The 18765-nt window shown below is 40.4% G+C and overlaps 1 protein-coding gene across 1 annotated transcript in view; it reads right to left on the bottom strand.

The window, feature by feature from the left end:
- Positions 1-18765, bottom strand: part of dock4 (dedicator of cytokinesis 4) — a 370374-nt gene that overhangs the window by 243629 nt on the left and 107980 nt on the right. The window contains exon 7 of the mRNA XM_059978246.1: positions 5017-5101. Coding sequence (XP_059834229.1) covers positions 5017-5101 — 85 coding nt within the window. The remainder of the gene's footprint in view (positions 1-5016; positions 5102-18765) is intronic.

The following is an 18765-nucleotide window of genomic DNA, read 5'->3' on the forward strand; positions in this document are numbered from 1 at the left end:
ACCCTGCAGTTTGAAAGGGAGAGGCTGATGCATCAGTATTCAACTGGAGTAAAGGGAATTACACAGGAATGAGGTAGGAACTGGCCAAAGTTGATTGTAAGGAGATACCAGCAGCGATGTTGGCAGAACAACAATGGCGAGAGTTTCTGGGGGCAATTCGGAAGGGACAAGGAAGATACATCCCAAAGATAAAGTATTCTAAAGGCAGGACAAGGCAAATGCGGCTAACAAGAGAAGTTGAAAATAGCATAAGAGTAAAAGAGAGGGCATATACCATAGCAAAATTAGTGGGAAATTAGAAGATTGGAAAGCTTTTAAAAACCAACAGAAGGCAACTAAAAAGCCATAAGGAGAAAAAAGATGCAATATGTAGGCATCTTGCAGGCAATAATATTAAAGAAGATACAAGTCAAGTCAAATTTATTTATAAAGCACATTTTAAAAACAACCCGAATACAAAAATGTTTTTTCAGATATATAAAGAGTAAAGAGAGGAGGAAGTAGATATCGGATCACTGGAAAAAGATCCTGGAGAGGTAGTAATGGGGAACAAAGAAATGGCAGATGAACTTAATAAGTATTTTGCAACAGTCTTCACTGTGGAAGACGTTAGTCGTATGCCAGAAATTTCAGTGTGTCAGGGGACAGAAGTGAATGTGGTTGCTATTACTAAGGGAACGGTGCTTGGGAAGTTGAAAGGTCCGACAGTAGATAAGTCAGCTGGACCAGGTAGCCTCTCTGGGGTTCTGAAAGAGGAAAGAGCTGAAACTAATGTGAAGGCATTAGTAATGATCTTTCAAGAATTACTGAATTCTGTAATGATAGTGGGATGGTTCTGGAGGACTGGAAAAATTGCAAATGAAACTCTATTCTTCAAGAAGGGAGGGAGGCAGAAAAAAGTAAATTATAGGCCAGTTATCCTGACTTCAGTGGTTGGGAAGATTTCGAAGCCCATTATTCAGGATGAAGTTTTAAGGTACTAAGAGGCACATGATAAAATAGGCCAAAGTCAGTCTGGTTTTTTTCAAGAGGGAAACTCGTCTGACCAATCTGTTAGAATTCTTTGAGAAACTAACAGGCAAGGTAAACAACGGAGAGTCAGTGGATGTTATCTACTTGGACTTTCAGGAGGCCTTTGACAAGGTGCTGCACATGACGCTGCTTAACAAGGCAAGAGCCCATGGTATTACAGGAAAGAAACTTGCATGGATTGAAGATTGGCTGACTGGCAGGAGGCAAAAACTGGGAATCAAGGTGGCCTTTTCTGGTTGGCTGCCAGTGACTAGTGGTGCTCCGCAGGGGTCGGTGTTGGAATTGCTTCTTTTCATGTTGTGTGTTAATGGTTTTGAAGTTCTGAAGAAGCAGGGAATCTGCAGAAGAATCTGACAGATTAGGAGAATGGGCAAAGAACTAGCATATGGAATATAGTGTAGGGAAGTGTATGGCCATGCAGATTGGTAGAAGGAATAAAGGTACAGACTATTTTCTAAACAGAGAGAATATTTAAAACTCAGAGGTGCAAAGAGACTTGAGCGTCCTCGTGCAGGATTCCCCAAGGTTAACTTGCAGGTTGCCTGCATTCATTTCCAAAGCAAGGATGTAATACTGAGGCTTTAAGTCATTGGTCAGCTTGTGCATGCTTGTGCAAGCAGTTCTGTGCCCTTATCTAAGAAAAGATATGCTGGCATTGGAGACAGTCCAGAGCATGTTTACAAGGAAGATTCCAGGAATGTAAGGGTTAACACATGAGAGACATTTGATATCTGTACTCACTGAAGTTAAGAATGGGAGGTGGGGGGCGAGGGGAGGAGAATCTCATTGAAACACATCAGTAATTGAACGGCCTAGATAGAGTGGATGTTTCCTTTTGCACTCAAGTCAGGGACCAAAGGGCACAGCCTCAGAATAGAGGCATGTCCGTTTAGAACAGAGATGAGGAGATGAGGGTTAGTGAGAAGGTTGTTAATCTGTGGAGTTCATTGCCACATACAGCTGTGGAGGCCAAATCATTGAGTATATTTAGAGTTGAGTTTGATTGGTTCTTGATTTTTCAATGTATCAAAAGTTATTAAGAAAAGACAGAAGAATGGGGTTGAAATGGATAATAAATTAGCCATGATAAAAAGTGGCAAAGCAGACTCATAGGACGTTAAGAAATAGGAGAAGTAGGCCATTCAGCCCATCGAGTCTGCTCCACCATTCAATCATGGGCTGATCCAATTCTTCCAGTCATCCCCACTCCCCTGCCTTCTCCCCATAGCCCTTTGATGCCCTGGATAATCAAGAATCTGTCTATCTCTGCTTTAAATGCACCCAGTGACTTGGCCTCCACAGCTACTCATGGCAACAAATTCCACAGATTTACCACCCTCTGACTAAAGTTATTTCTCCGTATATATGTTCTGCATGTTCGTCGCTTAATTCTCAAGTCGTGCCCTCTTGTCCTACACTCCCCTATCATGGGAAGGAACTTTGCCATATCTAATCTGTTCAGGCCTTTTAACATTCAGAATGTTTCTATGAGATCCACCGCACCCCCCCCCATTCTCCCGAACTCCAGACGTTCCTCGTACAGTAACCATTCCATTCGACTCGATAGGCCAAATGGCCCGACTATGCTCCAATGTCTTACGGTCTTATAAACAAAATGTTCTGAAGATAGAAATAAGCAATGCATGCAAAGAGAAGGAAATAGCACACAAGGTTACACATCGAAGTACACCACATCAAGAGTGCCATTCTCTCAATTCCTCCAAGAGGAATCATCGTAGGATTTGGAGGCTTGCATGACCCGGACAGCTATGTTGGCTAGAGTCAGAACCTTTTGCTTTGACTCTAGGTAGGGTCACCCATGCCAAACAGGTCAAAGGGTAGAAACCAGACTAAGAATGGTCCACTGGTCCTCCGGGTTTGGGAGTTCAGCTGAGGGCTAACAACTCTAACAAGTCAGAAAAAAAATTGTCACAGAAGTAGCAATGAAGAGTCCATCTATACTTGTGTGTGACCAAGGACAGACAGAGATGGAGGAGACCTTCATTGCTGCCTTAAATGCCAATGGCATTAGTCGCAGTAAGTAAACAAGTAATTTTCTCAATTCGACTTTCTCTGAATTCAGCACCAAGTGCCATAATGTGAGGGGCAGGACACCATGATTTTATGTTCCCCTGTGTTACACACAGGTTGTCTAGCATTCACATGATTAATTCAGCCTGAATTAATGGCATCAGAAAGGATTTGCTTGATAAATTTGGACTTCAATAATTGCTGTTAAAAAAATCATTCTAAATGCTAAAAAGCTATACCTATTTTGTTAATTTGCAAATAGTTTTGAGAGTTTCCACTAAACCGTTCTATTTATTGTGCTTATTAGGTACAGAAAAAATAGATTTAGAGGCAGCCCTACTCCTACTACACTGTGTCTCACAACATTTTTACTTTTCAGATTCTGTAAATGGATCTCAATAATTTGAACCATCATCATTCCTACTAAACGGAGTCAAATTAGATGAGGTGCTTTTTTAAAATGAACAACTTGTACGATCAGGTCCACTTGCTTAAAATTATCAATTCACTTGTTGATAGGTTGAGTGTGCTTTCAGCAACCAACCCAGTGACAACACAAATAACCAGTGAAAGATATCACAGTGAAATACCTCAAGAACAAAGGTTCAGAAGTTCCAATACTGAAAAAGCTGCTGAGAAGATGGATATGATATCTATTTATAACACTTAAAATAGATTAAAAATGATTTTAAGAATTAAATAATTTAAGAATATAAACTTTTTATGCCCTGGTTGAACAGAATCATCACATGTCCCATTAGTAACTGTATCTTTCTATTCTGACCTGGCAGATTCATGTTTCTGAATGAGGAAGCAATGCTTAAAATACAACTGAGTGGATATTTGCCGCAGCTACCTGACAAGCTTGGACTTCCTCCCTCACCAGCATTCAAGGCCCCAGACAGTCCTTCCAGGTGAGGCGACACTTCACCTGTGAGTCGGCTGGTGTGGTATACTGCTTCTGGTGTGGCCTTTTATATATTGATGAGACCCGATGCAGACTGGGAGACCGTTTCGCTGAACACCTACGCTCTGTCCGCCAGAGAAAGCAGGATCTCCCAGTGGCCACACGTTTTAATTCCACGTCCCATTCCCATTCTGATATGTCTATCCATGGTCTCCTCTACTGTTAAGATGAATCCACACTCAGGCTGGAGGAACAACACCTTATATACTGGCTGGGACATAAGGTAGCCTCCAACCTGATGGCATGAACATTGACTTCTCTAACTTCTGTTAATGCCCCTCCTCCCCTTCTTACCCCATCCCTGACATATTTAGTTGTTAGTTTTTTTTTCTCTCTCTCCGCCCATCACCCTGCCTGCTCTCCATCTCCCTCTGGTGCTCCCCCCGCCACCTTTCTTTCTCCCGAGGCCTTTCGTCCCATGATCCTTTCCCTTCTCCAGCTCTGTATCACTTTCGCCAATCACCTTTCCAGCTCTTAGCTTCATCCAACCCCCTCCGGTCTTCTCCTATCATTTCACATTTCCCCCTCCCCCCAACTACTTTCAAATCTTTTAGTATCTCTCCTTTCAGTTAGTCCTGACGTAGGGTCTCGGCCCGAAATGTCGACAGTGCTTCTCCTTATAGATGCTGCCTGGCCTGCTGTGTTCCACCAGCGTATTGTGTGTGAAGCTTGGACTGCAGTTGTCTGAGATTTTATGAAGGGTTTGAAGTGAAGTAGTCTAATTTTCTCTGGAAAAAGGAAGCAATGTGTATAAAATAAATGGATTGTGGCCATCTGTTCCAGCTTGGCTTCCCAGCAATATGACTCCCATTCTATCCCCTCCTACTCCTCAAAGCACAGGAATGTATAGATGCTCACTGATTCAGTTCACAACTTCGAACTTTAGCAACATACCGAAACACTTTAGAATAATAAGGGACAGTACTGCTCAATTCAACCAGAGTTCCTTTCAGAAAAGTAAATTAAGTTTTCAAATAGATTCTCACCAATTTATACAATTCTGTAACACTGATTTCTTCAGGATCAACCATACTGAATTCTTTCCTCGGAACCAGATCCAGACCCAGTTGCCTATTGGGAAGATGAAACAACATTCAATAGATTAATATAATTTATCAAATACTTCAAAAGAACAGTCTGTCTCACTCTGTAATTACAGAAATTAACAGCATCATTGCAGACCAAGATGGCATGAGGAAATTGCAGGACCAGAGTTGATGAATAGCAGCAATGTATAAAGAGAATTTAGATAGATCAATGCATTTAAAATTGAAGCTTTGCTGGTAGCTAATAATACATAGATTTTAAAAAAAACTTTTCAGGTGAGAGGGGCTGACACCAGTCCGAATCCAGATGGGGCTTTGAACAAGCGCAAGGGTGACATAGCTGATTTCTAGAACTAATTAAACATTCAATGTTTCAGTCGTTTAAGGGTTAAATCAGGCAGAACAAAGGTAGACTTTCACTTGTGTAACCTTATGACCTCAACAATGCAAATCATTCTACAGGCAGCAGGTACTTCGACAATGACTACAGGAGCTGCTGCGATGGTTGAAGATAATGCTGTTACAAGAGGGAAATGCTAAGTTGGAAGCTACATTCAGCAATAAATAGGATGCTGAAACTGTGAACAGTCAGGTTCAACCCAAGGGAACCGAACAGAGTGAGGAAACAGCATTTGTGAGAGCCTTCGCAATGTATTAATGGAAAAGATTACAGCTCCTCAAAGATTGGATTTTTATCAGGCAAATTAAAAAGGTACAAGCAGGCTGCTTAGTTTTGAAGAGGGATGTAAGATTACTGGAAATCCTGATATGAAAGGAAACCTCACTGCTCTGCAGCTGTAGGGGTAGTGTGTCAACTGCAGCTGTAGTTCACCCATGTTAGACTCCAACATGAAACTCTTACAGTAAAGCTGGATAAAAAGAGCATTTCATCCCATTTACAGTTTGTACTAGCTGCACTATAATGCTAGTTTGATGTGTAGTTGCTTTTCAATTATGCCCAGATGGCATGATACACTGACTTGGCACTTCTTCAATTCTTTAAAATTAGGAGAGAACAGATGCGCTGGCCCACAATCTTAACATTTAAAAGTACAGTGATGAAGCACAAAGCTCAATTTTACTAATTAGGCTTGGGACACTGCAAACTACAGCAAGCACCATCAAGCGGCACATACCAAAGGCAAGATCAATGGTTACATCACAGCTAAAACACAAATTAAACTTCGAGAGCGATGCCTTGATTTTGCAATTTTAATCTCTGGAACCTTCAGTGTCTTCTGGCAACGCTCAGTATTGAAATAAATTTCAGTCATTGTTCTGTTTATTATCAGGCAGATGAACAGGCTTTAATGACATACTTATCCAGCTTGTTCAATCTCTGCATCTGAATGCACCATTCATGTTTACCAAGCATCGAATCTATTAAGTAATCTGTTGAGACAAATGAAAGCCATTTGGTAAACTGGCATTAGGGTCATTTGTCTGCAATCTTCCCTTTCCCTATTAACTGCTGGGCTGAAATCTATATCCTCTCTGCCATTCCCCTGAAATACGGCCAAATTTGGAATACAAATATTGTTGGCAGATTTGGGCCATTAACCTATGGGGAGGGGTTTCCAAACAAAAGCAAGCCACTATTTAAATTTCTGAAATTCCTCCTGTAGCATTAAAGGAAATATTTCCGAAACGTATCTGGATGTGAAGATGGATCCAAGGATGGAAATGCATGGTTGTCCAGGGAGACCAATGTTTTCACTACAATGGAAAAGAAATTTTGATTGAGATATTCAACATCATTGAAGTTCTGTAGTGATGACAATTATAACTGAGAATTACTGACTGGTATTGGCTTAGATTTGTGTCTAAGAAAACAAAAGAAACTGCATGAAATGATTTGCCAAAGGAAGTTGTATCACCAAGGGTCTCACCCATCCATCCGGTATGTTTTTTGACATTTTACAATCAGGCAGGAATCTCAGATGCATAAAAACAAAAATGGTCAGGATGGGAAACAGTTTCTTCCCACATTAGGCTCCTGACCCTCTTGCCACATCGCATTCAAAGTGTCACCGGATAATTTGTACTGTATGCAACCTACTATGCACTTTATCCATACAAAATTCATTTGTAGATTTAAGTCTTACTTTCCTAAGTTATTGTGTCTCATATGTGTGTTACCCCCAGTCTGGAGAAACACTGTCTCATTTGGCAGTATACATGTTGAATGAATATAATTAAATGACAATCAGCTTGACTTGAAATGGAGGCCAGTATCATTAAATGCAAAAACAGAAAAACGTTTTCAGCTAGGAGACCTTGGAGAGGGTCTGAGATGATGGGATTGGTTTAAGATTGCTCCAGTAAAACATTAGCTTAGATATTAAGAACCATACCATTTCCATCTGTATCTGTGGTTCTCTAAAGACAACATTAACGCCACATTAGAAAAGTATCACAAGGGACCAATAGCATCAAAAATAATTTTACAATGCTCCAGAACCAAAAATAATCTATTACTTTTAAAAATATTATATTGGAATTGCAGTGAGATGCAGATGATTTTTTGTCAGAACTTTCCATGGTCACAATCATGAAGATCTTTCTAAATAATAAAAGGAAACATCCAATTGTAAAATAGATGTTGTAATAACTGTCTCCAAGGGAATCTGCTGTTTCTCCTTTGTTCTGTTGGGACATAACGAGAATGTCCAATGCTCCAGCTCCAGTCAGTGACGCTCACTGATACCATCAGAAATAAGCATTGTAATATCACATTTAATCACCGTTTCCCCAGGCTAAGGATGGTTTATATCCAACTAATGTGTTACCAAAAGAAAAGTGACTTATCCAGATCCTATATCCCACTCTAGATTTCTGTCTCCTGTGTTCTCATGCTTTTCCTCTGCCAGCCTGTCTCTCTCTGCCTTGCACGAACACATACACTCGTCCTTAAATTCCCCATCACAGCAGTTGGTAACGATGACCATGAACTTCCAGTCAAGCACATTGATTATGTTTTTCTCAATTTAGTTTGATTGGAAAACTGCCTCATGTTGACAATGAATGTATTTTACCACACACCATGATAAAGGATGCAAAAGAAGAAAACGGTATCTATCCGCATCCCAAGGACACCAACAATGCTTCAGGGCCAACAGACCACTTTTGTAGTGTGGTCACTCTTACATAAACAAATACCAGCAAACTTGTACACAGCACCACATAAACATCAAAGAGGTAAATTGCTCTGAGAGTTTTGCCTGAGGAATAAATATAGACCAGAATATGCTGAGGATAGCAGCTTCACATGTTATTTGAAATGCAGAACTAAGTCTTACACTGGATTATGCAACCCAACAGAATTTGAAACCACAGGTTTCTGACTCAGAGATCAAGACATCAACAAAACAGGACAGCTGGTAACCAACCAAAGCTGTTGAATGAAAGATAACTAATGAAGACTAGTGAAGTTCAATCCTTTATCAAAACACAGACAGGAAGAACTGAAGTGCAGCTCAAAAATGAAATGAGATTGAATCACCAACACAAAAACACAATTGTGCATGTTTGTTGCAGGTAAGCAAACAATGGTCCCACATATGCAACACACTATTCTTACTTTGCTTAGGGCAGCACATAAAATGGTGAATCTCTCTGGTAATTTTTGTCAACCAACGTTCACCCCTGACATGATCTACCACTAACACGAGGAAATCTGCAGATGCTGGAAATTCAAGCAACACAATCAAAATGGTGGTGGAACGCAGCAGGCCAGGCAGCATCTATAAGGAGAAGCACTGTCGACATTTCAGGCCGAGACCCTTCGTCGGGACTAACTGAAAGAAAAAATAGTAAGAGGATCTACCACTTATGATCCACCACTTGTTGCTTTGAACATCAGCAAAACATACATTTTAATAACAGCGCAATCTTTCCTTTTCCCTCATTCTGAAATGCAAATCTCAAAGATTAACACTGATTTAAGGTAAGGGCACAAGATGCTTAGAGCGGCAGGAAATGGATCAACCAGCTATTCACTTTTAATTTCTCATTTAAATCACAGCTACTTTCAAATTAGAATTTTTGTAGATTTAATCTCAAAACAAAAATGCATCAAAAGCATCTTCAACTGCTTCTATACTGCAACACACACAAATACAGAACCTTTGCACCAAAGATCCCTTCCAAAGCCCATGTTTGCAGTGTCAATCCTCATGAAAATCTCTGGACGGGAAACATTACAAACACCCAAGGTTAAGGTCGTATTTGTGTTGTATTGTGCCGTATTCATAAATTTATAAATCAGAGCATTGAGTACAGAAGTTGGGATGTAATGTTAAAATTGTACAAGGCATTGGTAAGGCCAAATTTGGAATATTGTGTGCAGTTCTGGTCACCGAATTATAGGAAAGATATCAATAAATTAGAGAGAGTGCAGAGACGATTTACTAGGATGTTACCTGGGTTTCAGCACTTAAGTTACAGAGAAAGGTTGAACAAGTTAGGTCTCTATTCATTGGAGCGTAGAAGGTTGAGGAAAGATTTGATCGAGGTATTTAAAATTTTGAGAGGGATAGATAGAGTTGACGTGAACAGGCTGTTTCCATTGAGAGTAGGGGAGATTCAAACGAGAGGACATGATTTGAGAGTTAGGGGGCAGAAGTTTAAGGGAAACACGAGGGGGTATTTCTTTACTCAGAGAGTGATAGCTGTGTGGAATGAGCTTCCTGTAGAAGTAGTAGAGGCCAGTTCAGTTGTGTCATTTAAGGTAAAATTGGATAGGTATATAGACAGGAAAGGAGTGGAGGGTTATGGGCTGTGCGCGGGTAGGTGGGACTAGGTGAGACTAAGAGCTCGGCACGGACTAGGAGGGCCGAGATGGCCTGTTTCCGTGCTGTGATTGTTATATGGTTATTCCTTTTACTTCAAAAGATTTAACTTTAAGCTAATCAAGGATCTCAAAGGGCAAAAAGAAATTCACGGAATGATAGGTTACAACACAGATGGAGGCCACACACCCATGGTACTCCATCTTTTTAGCCTAATCCCACTGCAGATAGCACAGCCTGGGGATATGCAATGTTCTGCTTGCCAGTGCAATGGTAAATTGATGTAACAATAGCACGTAGGTAAAATGTACTACCTGGAACTGAGCTTTTAGATAAGTAGGATGCGGGTCAAAGATGAAGAGAGGACAGCAGTTGGAGATAATATTGCTATTTGTATTAAGGGTGGTGAGAAATCAATGGGTCAGAGCTTCTGCTGGGGGCATCAGAAGGAACTCAGTACTTGAAGATCAGGTGCTTTTGGGAAATCACGGTCTTGAAGCATTTGGGACATTGAGGTCTGTGCATATGAAAACAATGGGAGGGGGAGTAGATTTTAAAGTTTAAATGTGGGATAGGTGGAGATCCCCATTCTGTTATATGCCGGTTGTCCTCAGGACAATGGAGGCTGATTTCCCCATGATGTGTTTAAAGAAACAGGAAATGAGTCAGATACTGAAGTATGTGCGGTCAAATTTCCTGAGTGACACAAAATGACTGGATGAATGACCACTATCATCTTTTACTTCCTTGAAATTACATTGTTAATAAGTGTATGCTGAGATAAACCGCATCATCAAATTTCCAGCACTGCCTTCCCAATTTCTCTGCCGTAGGAATGCTGAAAAAGCACATTAAAACTAAAACTAAGTTACTTACACATGAAATAAGAAATTGAGACCGTACTAGTAGTACGTCTCCTGATGAAGGGTTTCGACCCGAAACGTCGTCACTACCTCCTCCCATAGATGCTGTCTGGCCTGCTGAGTTCTGCCAGCATTTTGTGTTTTTATTTATTTCCAACAACTGCAGATTCACTCGTGTTGCCTGTAATATGAAACTTCCTTCACTAAAACACTGGGTAAATTAACGTTTCAAAACAGGCCCTGATGGCTTAGAGCAGAGGGGTTTGATAAACACTAAATTTTAACAGAGTATTTGAACAAGCTCACAAAACCAAATGGCCCAAGGTTCGCACATTCCTTTGTTTTGAACAATAAAAACATTCCTTTGCTTTGGACACACTTGTGCCAAGATTAGGCCATCCTCAGGGTGGAGTAAAGCCCTATATTCTTGTCTGAGTAGCTTCCAACCTGATGTATGAATATCAAGTTCTCCAACTTCCAGTAACTTTTCCCACACTCCACCCTCCCTTCTTCTATTTCCCACTCTGGCCACTCAACCCTTCTCACCAGCTTATTAACTTTCCTTTGGGTCCCCTCCTCCTTCCTTTTCTCCTACAGTCCAACTCTCCTATCAGATTCCTTCTTCGCCAGCACTTTACCTTTCCCACCCACCTGGCTTCACCTATCACCTTCCAGCTAGTCTCTTTCACCTACCCCCATCTTTTTTATTCTGGTAAACACAAAGTGCACTGCAGATGCTGGGGTCAAAGCAACATGTACAAACAAGCTGGAGGAATTCAGCGGGTTGGGCAGCATCCGTGGAAACAAGCAGTCAACGTTTTGGGCTGAGACCCTTCGTCAGGACTGAAGAGGGAGAGCGCTTCCCCCTTTCTTTTCAGTCCTGTAGAAGGGTCTCAGCCTGAAACATCAACTGTTTATTCATTCCCACAGATTCTGCCTGACCTGCTGAGCTCCTCCAGCAGAGTGTGTGTGTGTGTGTGTGTGTGTGTGTGTGTGTGTGTGTGTGTGTGTGTGTGTGTGTGTGTGTGTGTGTGTGTGTGTGTGTGTGTGTGTGTGTGTGTGTGTGTGTGTGTGTGTGTGTGTGTGTGTGTGTGTGTGTGTGTGTGTGTGTGTGTGTGTGTGTGTGTGTGTGTGTCTGTGTGTGTGTGTGTGTGTGTGTGTGTGTGTGTGTGTGTGTGTGTGTTGCTTTGAACCCAGCATCTGCAGTGTGCTTTCTCTTGTTTATGATATACATGCTGAAACCACATTTCAAATTCTAAAGTAACTGAATGCAAAATGTTAATTGCCTTGGATGTAATAGAAAACAAACGGTTTGCCTATGGTTATTGAAGGAATATGTGACCAATTTTGACACAAATATATCTCTAAAATTGGGTCTTAAAGCATTTTGCATCAATTTGGATTTATTTCCTGCATCAGTGAGTGTGACGGCTAAGAAAATTCAAAAGGAGAACTTGTGTGGCATCAATGTATTGTAATTTATGAATAAGCTATTATCTTAATCAGCTTAGTAACAGTTTTCATTATAGATTGGGTTTGCTTTATTTTCCTGCTAAACGCTATTGCTAATAATTCACATTCATTTACTTCTGCGAACATGCCAAGAGCTGGAGGTTACTGTTCAACATTTGTGAAATAGTTCTCAGCAAAGCAGAATTAAAGCAGATTAAATATTTAGCTATTGAACTTGCACAGATGTATTAAAGGCAATGGGGATTTTATATGAAGGCTCAATGGCAAAATCCTATTGGCTTTTCTTTTTTCTTCAACAACTGATAGGGCAAGAAAAATAAATAGGAATCTTCAGATGTTGCAGCAAGATTTTCCAGGATAATTCTGAGCCATGCTCTTTGACCTGTCAGTATCCAGCAAATTGCAAAACCACAGAGAAGGTAAAACTGAGCAAGTAAAGATCCCTGTTTCCTGCAGTTACTCAGCTTGATTTCTGTTAGAAGTTGTAGTTAAAAAAGATTAAATGAAGACAGAAGATTTAAAGCTCAAAACAATAATAACAACTCAAGAAAGCTATCAAACTTTCATTCCATCCCAGGGCAATGAGTTCAATAATTTGGTAAGAGCAGGTATGGCAGAAACTTTTACTGGTTTACTTTCCATTTACCCTCATGTGTCCCACATGTGGGAGAGCTTTCAGGGCCCGGATTGGCCTCACCAGTCACCTCCGGACCCACAGTCACAAACCATCCACCTGACAGAAATCGTGGTTGTCTTCGACTCTGAAGCATGAACAACAACATCAGAGGCAGAGTTTGGGGAGATTTCCTCTCATCCCCCTTCTACAGGAGTGGAATCAAGTAAGGTCCCAAAATCATCAAACAAATTCTTTTGCTTACACTGACAATCCTCTCACCAGTTAAGGCCTGGAATAAGCTTTGAAAGAAAGGTTGTCAAAAGCAAGTAAGGGATTACGGCTTTCCAAAATCAGTCAATAGAAATATTTAGTTATCACAATTCTGCTAATAGCTCCATCCTCAAATTTTGAAACAGAGACCACATTCCTTTTAAGTAACACACATGAACCCTACTGAGATGTGCAACTTGTGGAGACAGGACGACAGAATTTCATAGTCTGTGTCTAATCTAATATTTTAGTGCAATGAACATTGAGAAGTGAATGATTGTTTGCCCAATGTTCTGTTTTCACACTGCTGAAAGTAGTTAAATATCTTTTCAAAAGCTTTACAATTCCACCTACCTGCTAGTTATTATCTTAATCTATAGAACAGAACAGCAACATGAAAACTATCAACACCCCAAACAAATCAGTCAGTAGCTAGTGAAAAGAACAAAGATTTTTGGACATTTAGTTTTGGAAAGTTTGTGTTGTATTTGAAACTAGTACTGTAATTTACTATGTTGGCCCAATTTACTGATTCTATTATTCTATTTTTAAATACATTTTTAGTTCTAGCCCAGGGGTGGGCAAACTTTTTGACTTGAGGGCCACAAAGAGTTCTAAAATATGACAGGGGGGACGGACCAGGAGCAGATGGACAGAGTGTTTTGGTAATACACCTCATAAGAGAAAATAAAATATCATGGGATATGCAGAAAACATGCGCTTTAATTTCAATTGAAAATGAACAAATGCATTACAACAAAATATCTGTCTCTGAAGTCCCATGGTATTTAGCTATTTATTGAAATGACTTTTAAAACACTGAAAATTAAATGAATAAATACAGCTTTTTTTAATAGTAACAGTTATTATTTTAAAGCACTGAAAATTCTGTTATCCTTCAAGATATTATCATCATCACTCTCCTCCTGACTGTCTTTATTTCAAAAACGGTAGGAGATGCAGGTCTACTTGTCCTGCTCCTTCTTATTCAATTGTCCCCTGTGCCAAAACTCAACAACGACCAGCAAAAGACAGAACAGTGACAGCGCGCCAGTATGCGGAGCGCGTTATTTGATCTGGAGCGCATTTTTTATTTTGAGAACGTATGTGCACCTGCGCACTACTCATGTCCATCACTTAACAGAAATGACATGTAACATGTAAGGCTTATTGAAAAAAATATTTTCAAATGCATTTTTTACATAACACAACGAAGAAACTTATTTTTATTTTCAGTGGGAACAGTGTTGTTGGTCTCCCTTTTTAGCCAGCGCATCAAAGTCTAGATTTAGTTTTGTTGTGGCGATTCTCAGGATGGATCTGAGGTGTTGGTCAGTTAACTTGGATCTGTGGCTGGCTTTGTTGATGTTCATGACGCTGAATGCCTGTTCACACAAATAGTTCGAGCCGAACAAAGAGTAAAGCGCAAATGCGGAGTAATACGCTGCACCTCAACAAAGGTCAATGTATATAGAGTGCGTCATATATTGGAAAAACGCCAGAATTGCGGGGAAAAAACGTTAACAAGGTTTATTAATATAATTTCATCAAGTTCTGCGGGCCGGATTAAAAAGCTTAACGGGCCGCATATGGCCCCCGGGCCGTAGTTTGCCCATGCCTGTTCTAGCCTGACACAAAAAAATCAGTCTGAATAACCTTTCAGATGAAAAGCTAAACAAAAGAGCTATTCCATTTAATTTGCAATGTTTTGTGATAACTGCTACTCACACATTTGACTATTCTATGCACTTCTGTCATTAGGATGACAGAATCAGTTCACAGGAGACCGTGCCCTCACAGACACCACCTATCTGGTATAATCTGTGACACAAAGATTAAGTCTGATTTTTGACATAAATTAGGTCTGTACTGGCTTTCAAGCTCATCTCTCCTAAATTTAATCACCCAAATCCAAAAGGCAAAAATGACAGAAATCAGAAATCTGGTGTCAGGTTAGAACTGTGAGTGCAAGATGCGACAGCTTTGGATTCCCAAAACGTTTGTAGAACCAACAATCCCAGGCTTTAGGTAACACTGAGCTGCATCAATATGCCCTCTGCTACGATACAGAAATGCAGCAGATGGCACACGGCAGCTTCAAGACCACCAGTCAGGCCTCCTGTCAGCTGCCATTCCAGATATCAAGTGATAGTGATCTAAACACGTAACACATTTTCTTGACCTATATAATATGTTTCCTCTGATTCTATTGTGGCAAGTACAAAGATCTCAAGCATCCACCTACAACTTTCATCATCTTTTTTCCAAAAATAAACCCATGATGAGACACACTCTGCAAATAAAAATATAATTTAGTGTAATTTCCTTTTTAATGACGTCAATCAGGACATGCCATTAGAAAATTGCATTTGGAGAAATTACTGAGCATGAAAGTGGAAAGGAGTCAAATTAATCGCAGCAGCAAAAATAATATGATCTACGACTGTGCTACGTCACTTGGATATTTTAAACGCTTGTACTCTAATAGGTACTGTAACCTCCATCAACTTGCTGATAAATGTTTATAGTAACAGGCAAGAAAAAGAAAGCACAACAGGAGTTAAATGAGTCTTTAAAAATCAATACACAGAAACCATTTCTCCTCCAACATCATTGTCTCAAAATTTGAATCTGAAAGACAAGTGATTTTTAAATACTAGGGATGGTCTCAAGGCACATTTGTGCATTTTTGTGGAATGTGTTGTACCGGACATCATACTTTCATGCCTGCAGAGATTACAGAATTGGCAGATCCCTCTGTCAATCAGTGTGTGGTGCAGAACTGATGTTGTTGTTGCCAAATTGGAGCTTCACACTTGCCCAAACCATATACTATTTGCACCACCACCACCCCCATCCCCGAAATTCTAACTCCAACCTCCACAGGGTGAATACTCTCATCAAAAGCTGCCTCCTCCTGCAGCCACAAATGCTCCTGCTCTGCAAAACCACTGGTTGCCAAGGTGACAGACAAATAGCCACAAATGTCTGCTTTCTAGATCCTATTCAGATTAGGGATGGTTGCATTTATCTCTCACAGCTTCAATTCCACTGTTGCATAAGGAAAGACAGTAATACCTGCTATTCAATGAGCTTGTCAAAATAAATTGAGGGTAGATTGATAATAAGACTTGAAAAGGAATGCAGGCTTCTCCAAGGCAAAAGATGACCAATTTCAACCACAATTGCTTGCAGCCACCAAATGCATCATAACTAAATTGAATTCTTCTGAGTCAGTTTCCAGCTGGTGTATATGACCAAAACACATTATGCTGGCAATAGATAGAAGTGAATATACAATAAACACCACACTTCTATAAAACAGACCAGTGCTGCACTCAAATAACGTTTTTGTTGTTTAACTGCACCAGGTGAACCCCAGACACTTGACTGGGTGGGTATCAAGATTTGTAGTAATTTGCTCTATGCTGCAAGATCCCAACCAGCATGAAAGCACAAAAATGCCCAATAAAGTTTTAGGAGAGCAAACAGCAGAAAAAGGAAGATATAGGAAGGCAACCAGAGAGGACTATCCCTGAGCAACACAACCAAAGGGGCAGCCTCAATTCTCTTCCGACACTCTTCACTTTTCTCTGCATTGCCCAAGGTATCTACCTGGATACAGCGGGGTTTTTTTAATATATAGAGTGGCACAGTACTGTAGCAGTTAGCTATAGAACAGCACCAGTGACACCCAATTAGGGTTCAATTCCCACCACTGCCTCAAAGGAGATTGTTTGCTCTTCCCGTTGCTGTGAGGGTGTTCTCCAGGTGCTCCAATTTGCTACCAAAGGTGCACAGATGAAGGGTCATGGGTGTGCTATGTTGGCACTGGAAATGTGGCAACATTTGCAGGCTGTCCAACATAACCCTTGCTTTGCTGATTTGATTTGATGTAAATGATGCATTTCACTGTATGTTTTGATATACATGTGACAAATCAAGCTACTTTGATCTTCTGTATATACAAAATCCAAAACAAAACTATTGTGCCTTGTCCATCCCACTAGTCTTTGCAAGTCTCAATACTTCAAACATATTCAATGTTGGCAGTAGAACACAGTTGACTTTCAATGGACGAGGGTGCAAATGAAGAACTTCAAACTGCTCTGGGCTTAGAAGGCCTAGCTCCAAACTACTCCATCCCAGCACAAGAGTAGAGTTAGAGTAGATATCCAACAGACAATTACAAGAAATTGGCAGGGTGTAGAGGGATGAAACATTCTCAGACAGGATAGTGGATTTGTGCCTAAACATGTAGACTTGTAACACTAATTCTTTGGAAGCAAGAATGGATTCAGATCCTACAAAAAGGTGCCCAGCTGGATGCTAATATGCTCCATTCTCCTTGAAGCCCACTAATCATTGTTTCAAGGATTTCACAGTGCTTCCAACTGTAGGCTATTTCAACAGTTTTCTCATGCAAAAACCTGTGCGCAAATCTTCCCTCCAGAGAACAGGTACTGCTCTTCCTTCTTGCTTTGGTACATTCATATCCAATACTTCACCTATATATCCCATCTCCAAATTATGTAACACGCCAAGGATTACTGTTCATGGTGATAATCATGATGTATAAAGACTTCCATATCCAGTTTCATCAGTTACTTGGTCACAGTCACATATTTGGGGGGGCTTGTCTGGGATACTGCGTGACCCAATTATGTGGTCACCATCCTTAAATAGCAACCATTAACCTCTGCCTTTCATCCAACCGTTCCTGAAGGAAGCAGACCTGAGGATGCAAAGGAACAAGGATAATGGTGAAGGATGTGGAGAGCATATAAGCACTAAAGTTTCCTCAATTCCAGGGGTCGCTACCAAAGATTGCAGCCCGAAGGTCAATGGGAAACCTGAAGTTGAGGCCCAATGGCAAATTAACTGCTGGTCACCCTTAAATTAATATCTCCCTTTCATACGAGAGAGGAAAGAGTGATTGTGAATATTATGCAATGTGTTTGGGAGAAATGACCATCACAGTTGTATGATTACTATTATTACTATTACTTGACAGCAAGTACAAGTTTTAAAACGGACAGTTGAAATTTCTGCCTGTTCCAGGTACATGAAGTTCACAATGGCTACCTGGATATTTTGTTCAGGTCTCAAATAATAGATTTATTTATAGGAGTGAAATGTACTAAGAAGTTGTTCGGGCAGGTTCTACATAACCATGGCATGTGGGATTTGGATCTATTTCTCTGAACATAATTTTATGTGCTATGTTTCTGAATTTTCTACAGCACTACAACTAAGTACGTAAGGTTTGATCCAATTCTGCATCCTCAAACAAACACATTTTAAAAATCATGACGGAGCATGGATCGTGTCAGCTGTCAATGCACAAGGTGACATTGTAGGTTTCATCTCCCTTTGGCTCCTAACATACAGTTAATTGCAATCATTTCTCACCTGTACACAAATGCTTACAAATTCGGCCTGATGATGAGCATTTTGCATGCAACCCTTGCAGATTGGAACAGGTACTTCTGAGCAATATTAATCCTTGTTGCTGATTGTTATTATCTGCTATCTGCTTCAGTAGTAATCATGCAAGGGGAGTGATTTTTAAAGCACAAGGAACTCTCTCCAATTGGAGTGGCAAGGTAGCGTAGTGATTAGTGGCAAGGTAGCGTAGTGATTAGTGCTATTACAGCACCAGCAATCCGGGTTCAAT

The sequence above is a fragment of the Hypanus sabinus genome, chromosome 8 (genome assembly GCF_030144855.1).
Source record: "Hypanus sabinus isolate sHypSab1 chromosome 8, sHypSab1.hap1, whole genome shotgun sequence".
Taxonomy (NCBI): domain Eukaryota; kingdom Metazoa; phylum Chordata; class Chondrichthyes; order Myliobatiformes; family Dasyatidae; genus Hypanus; species Hypanus sabinus.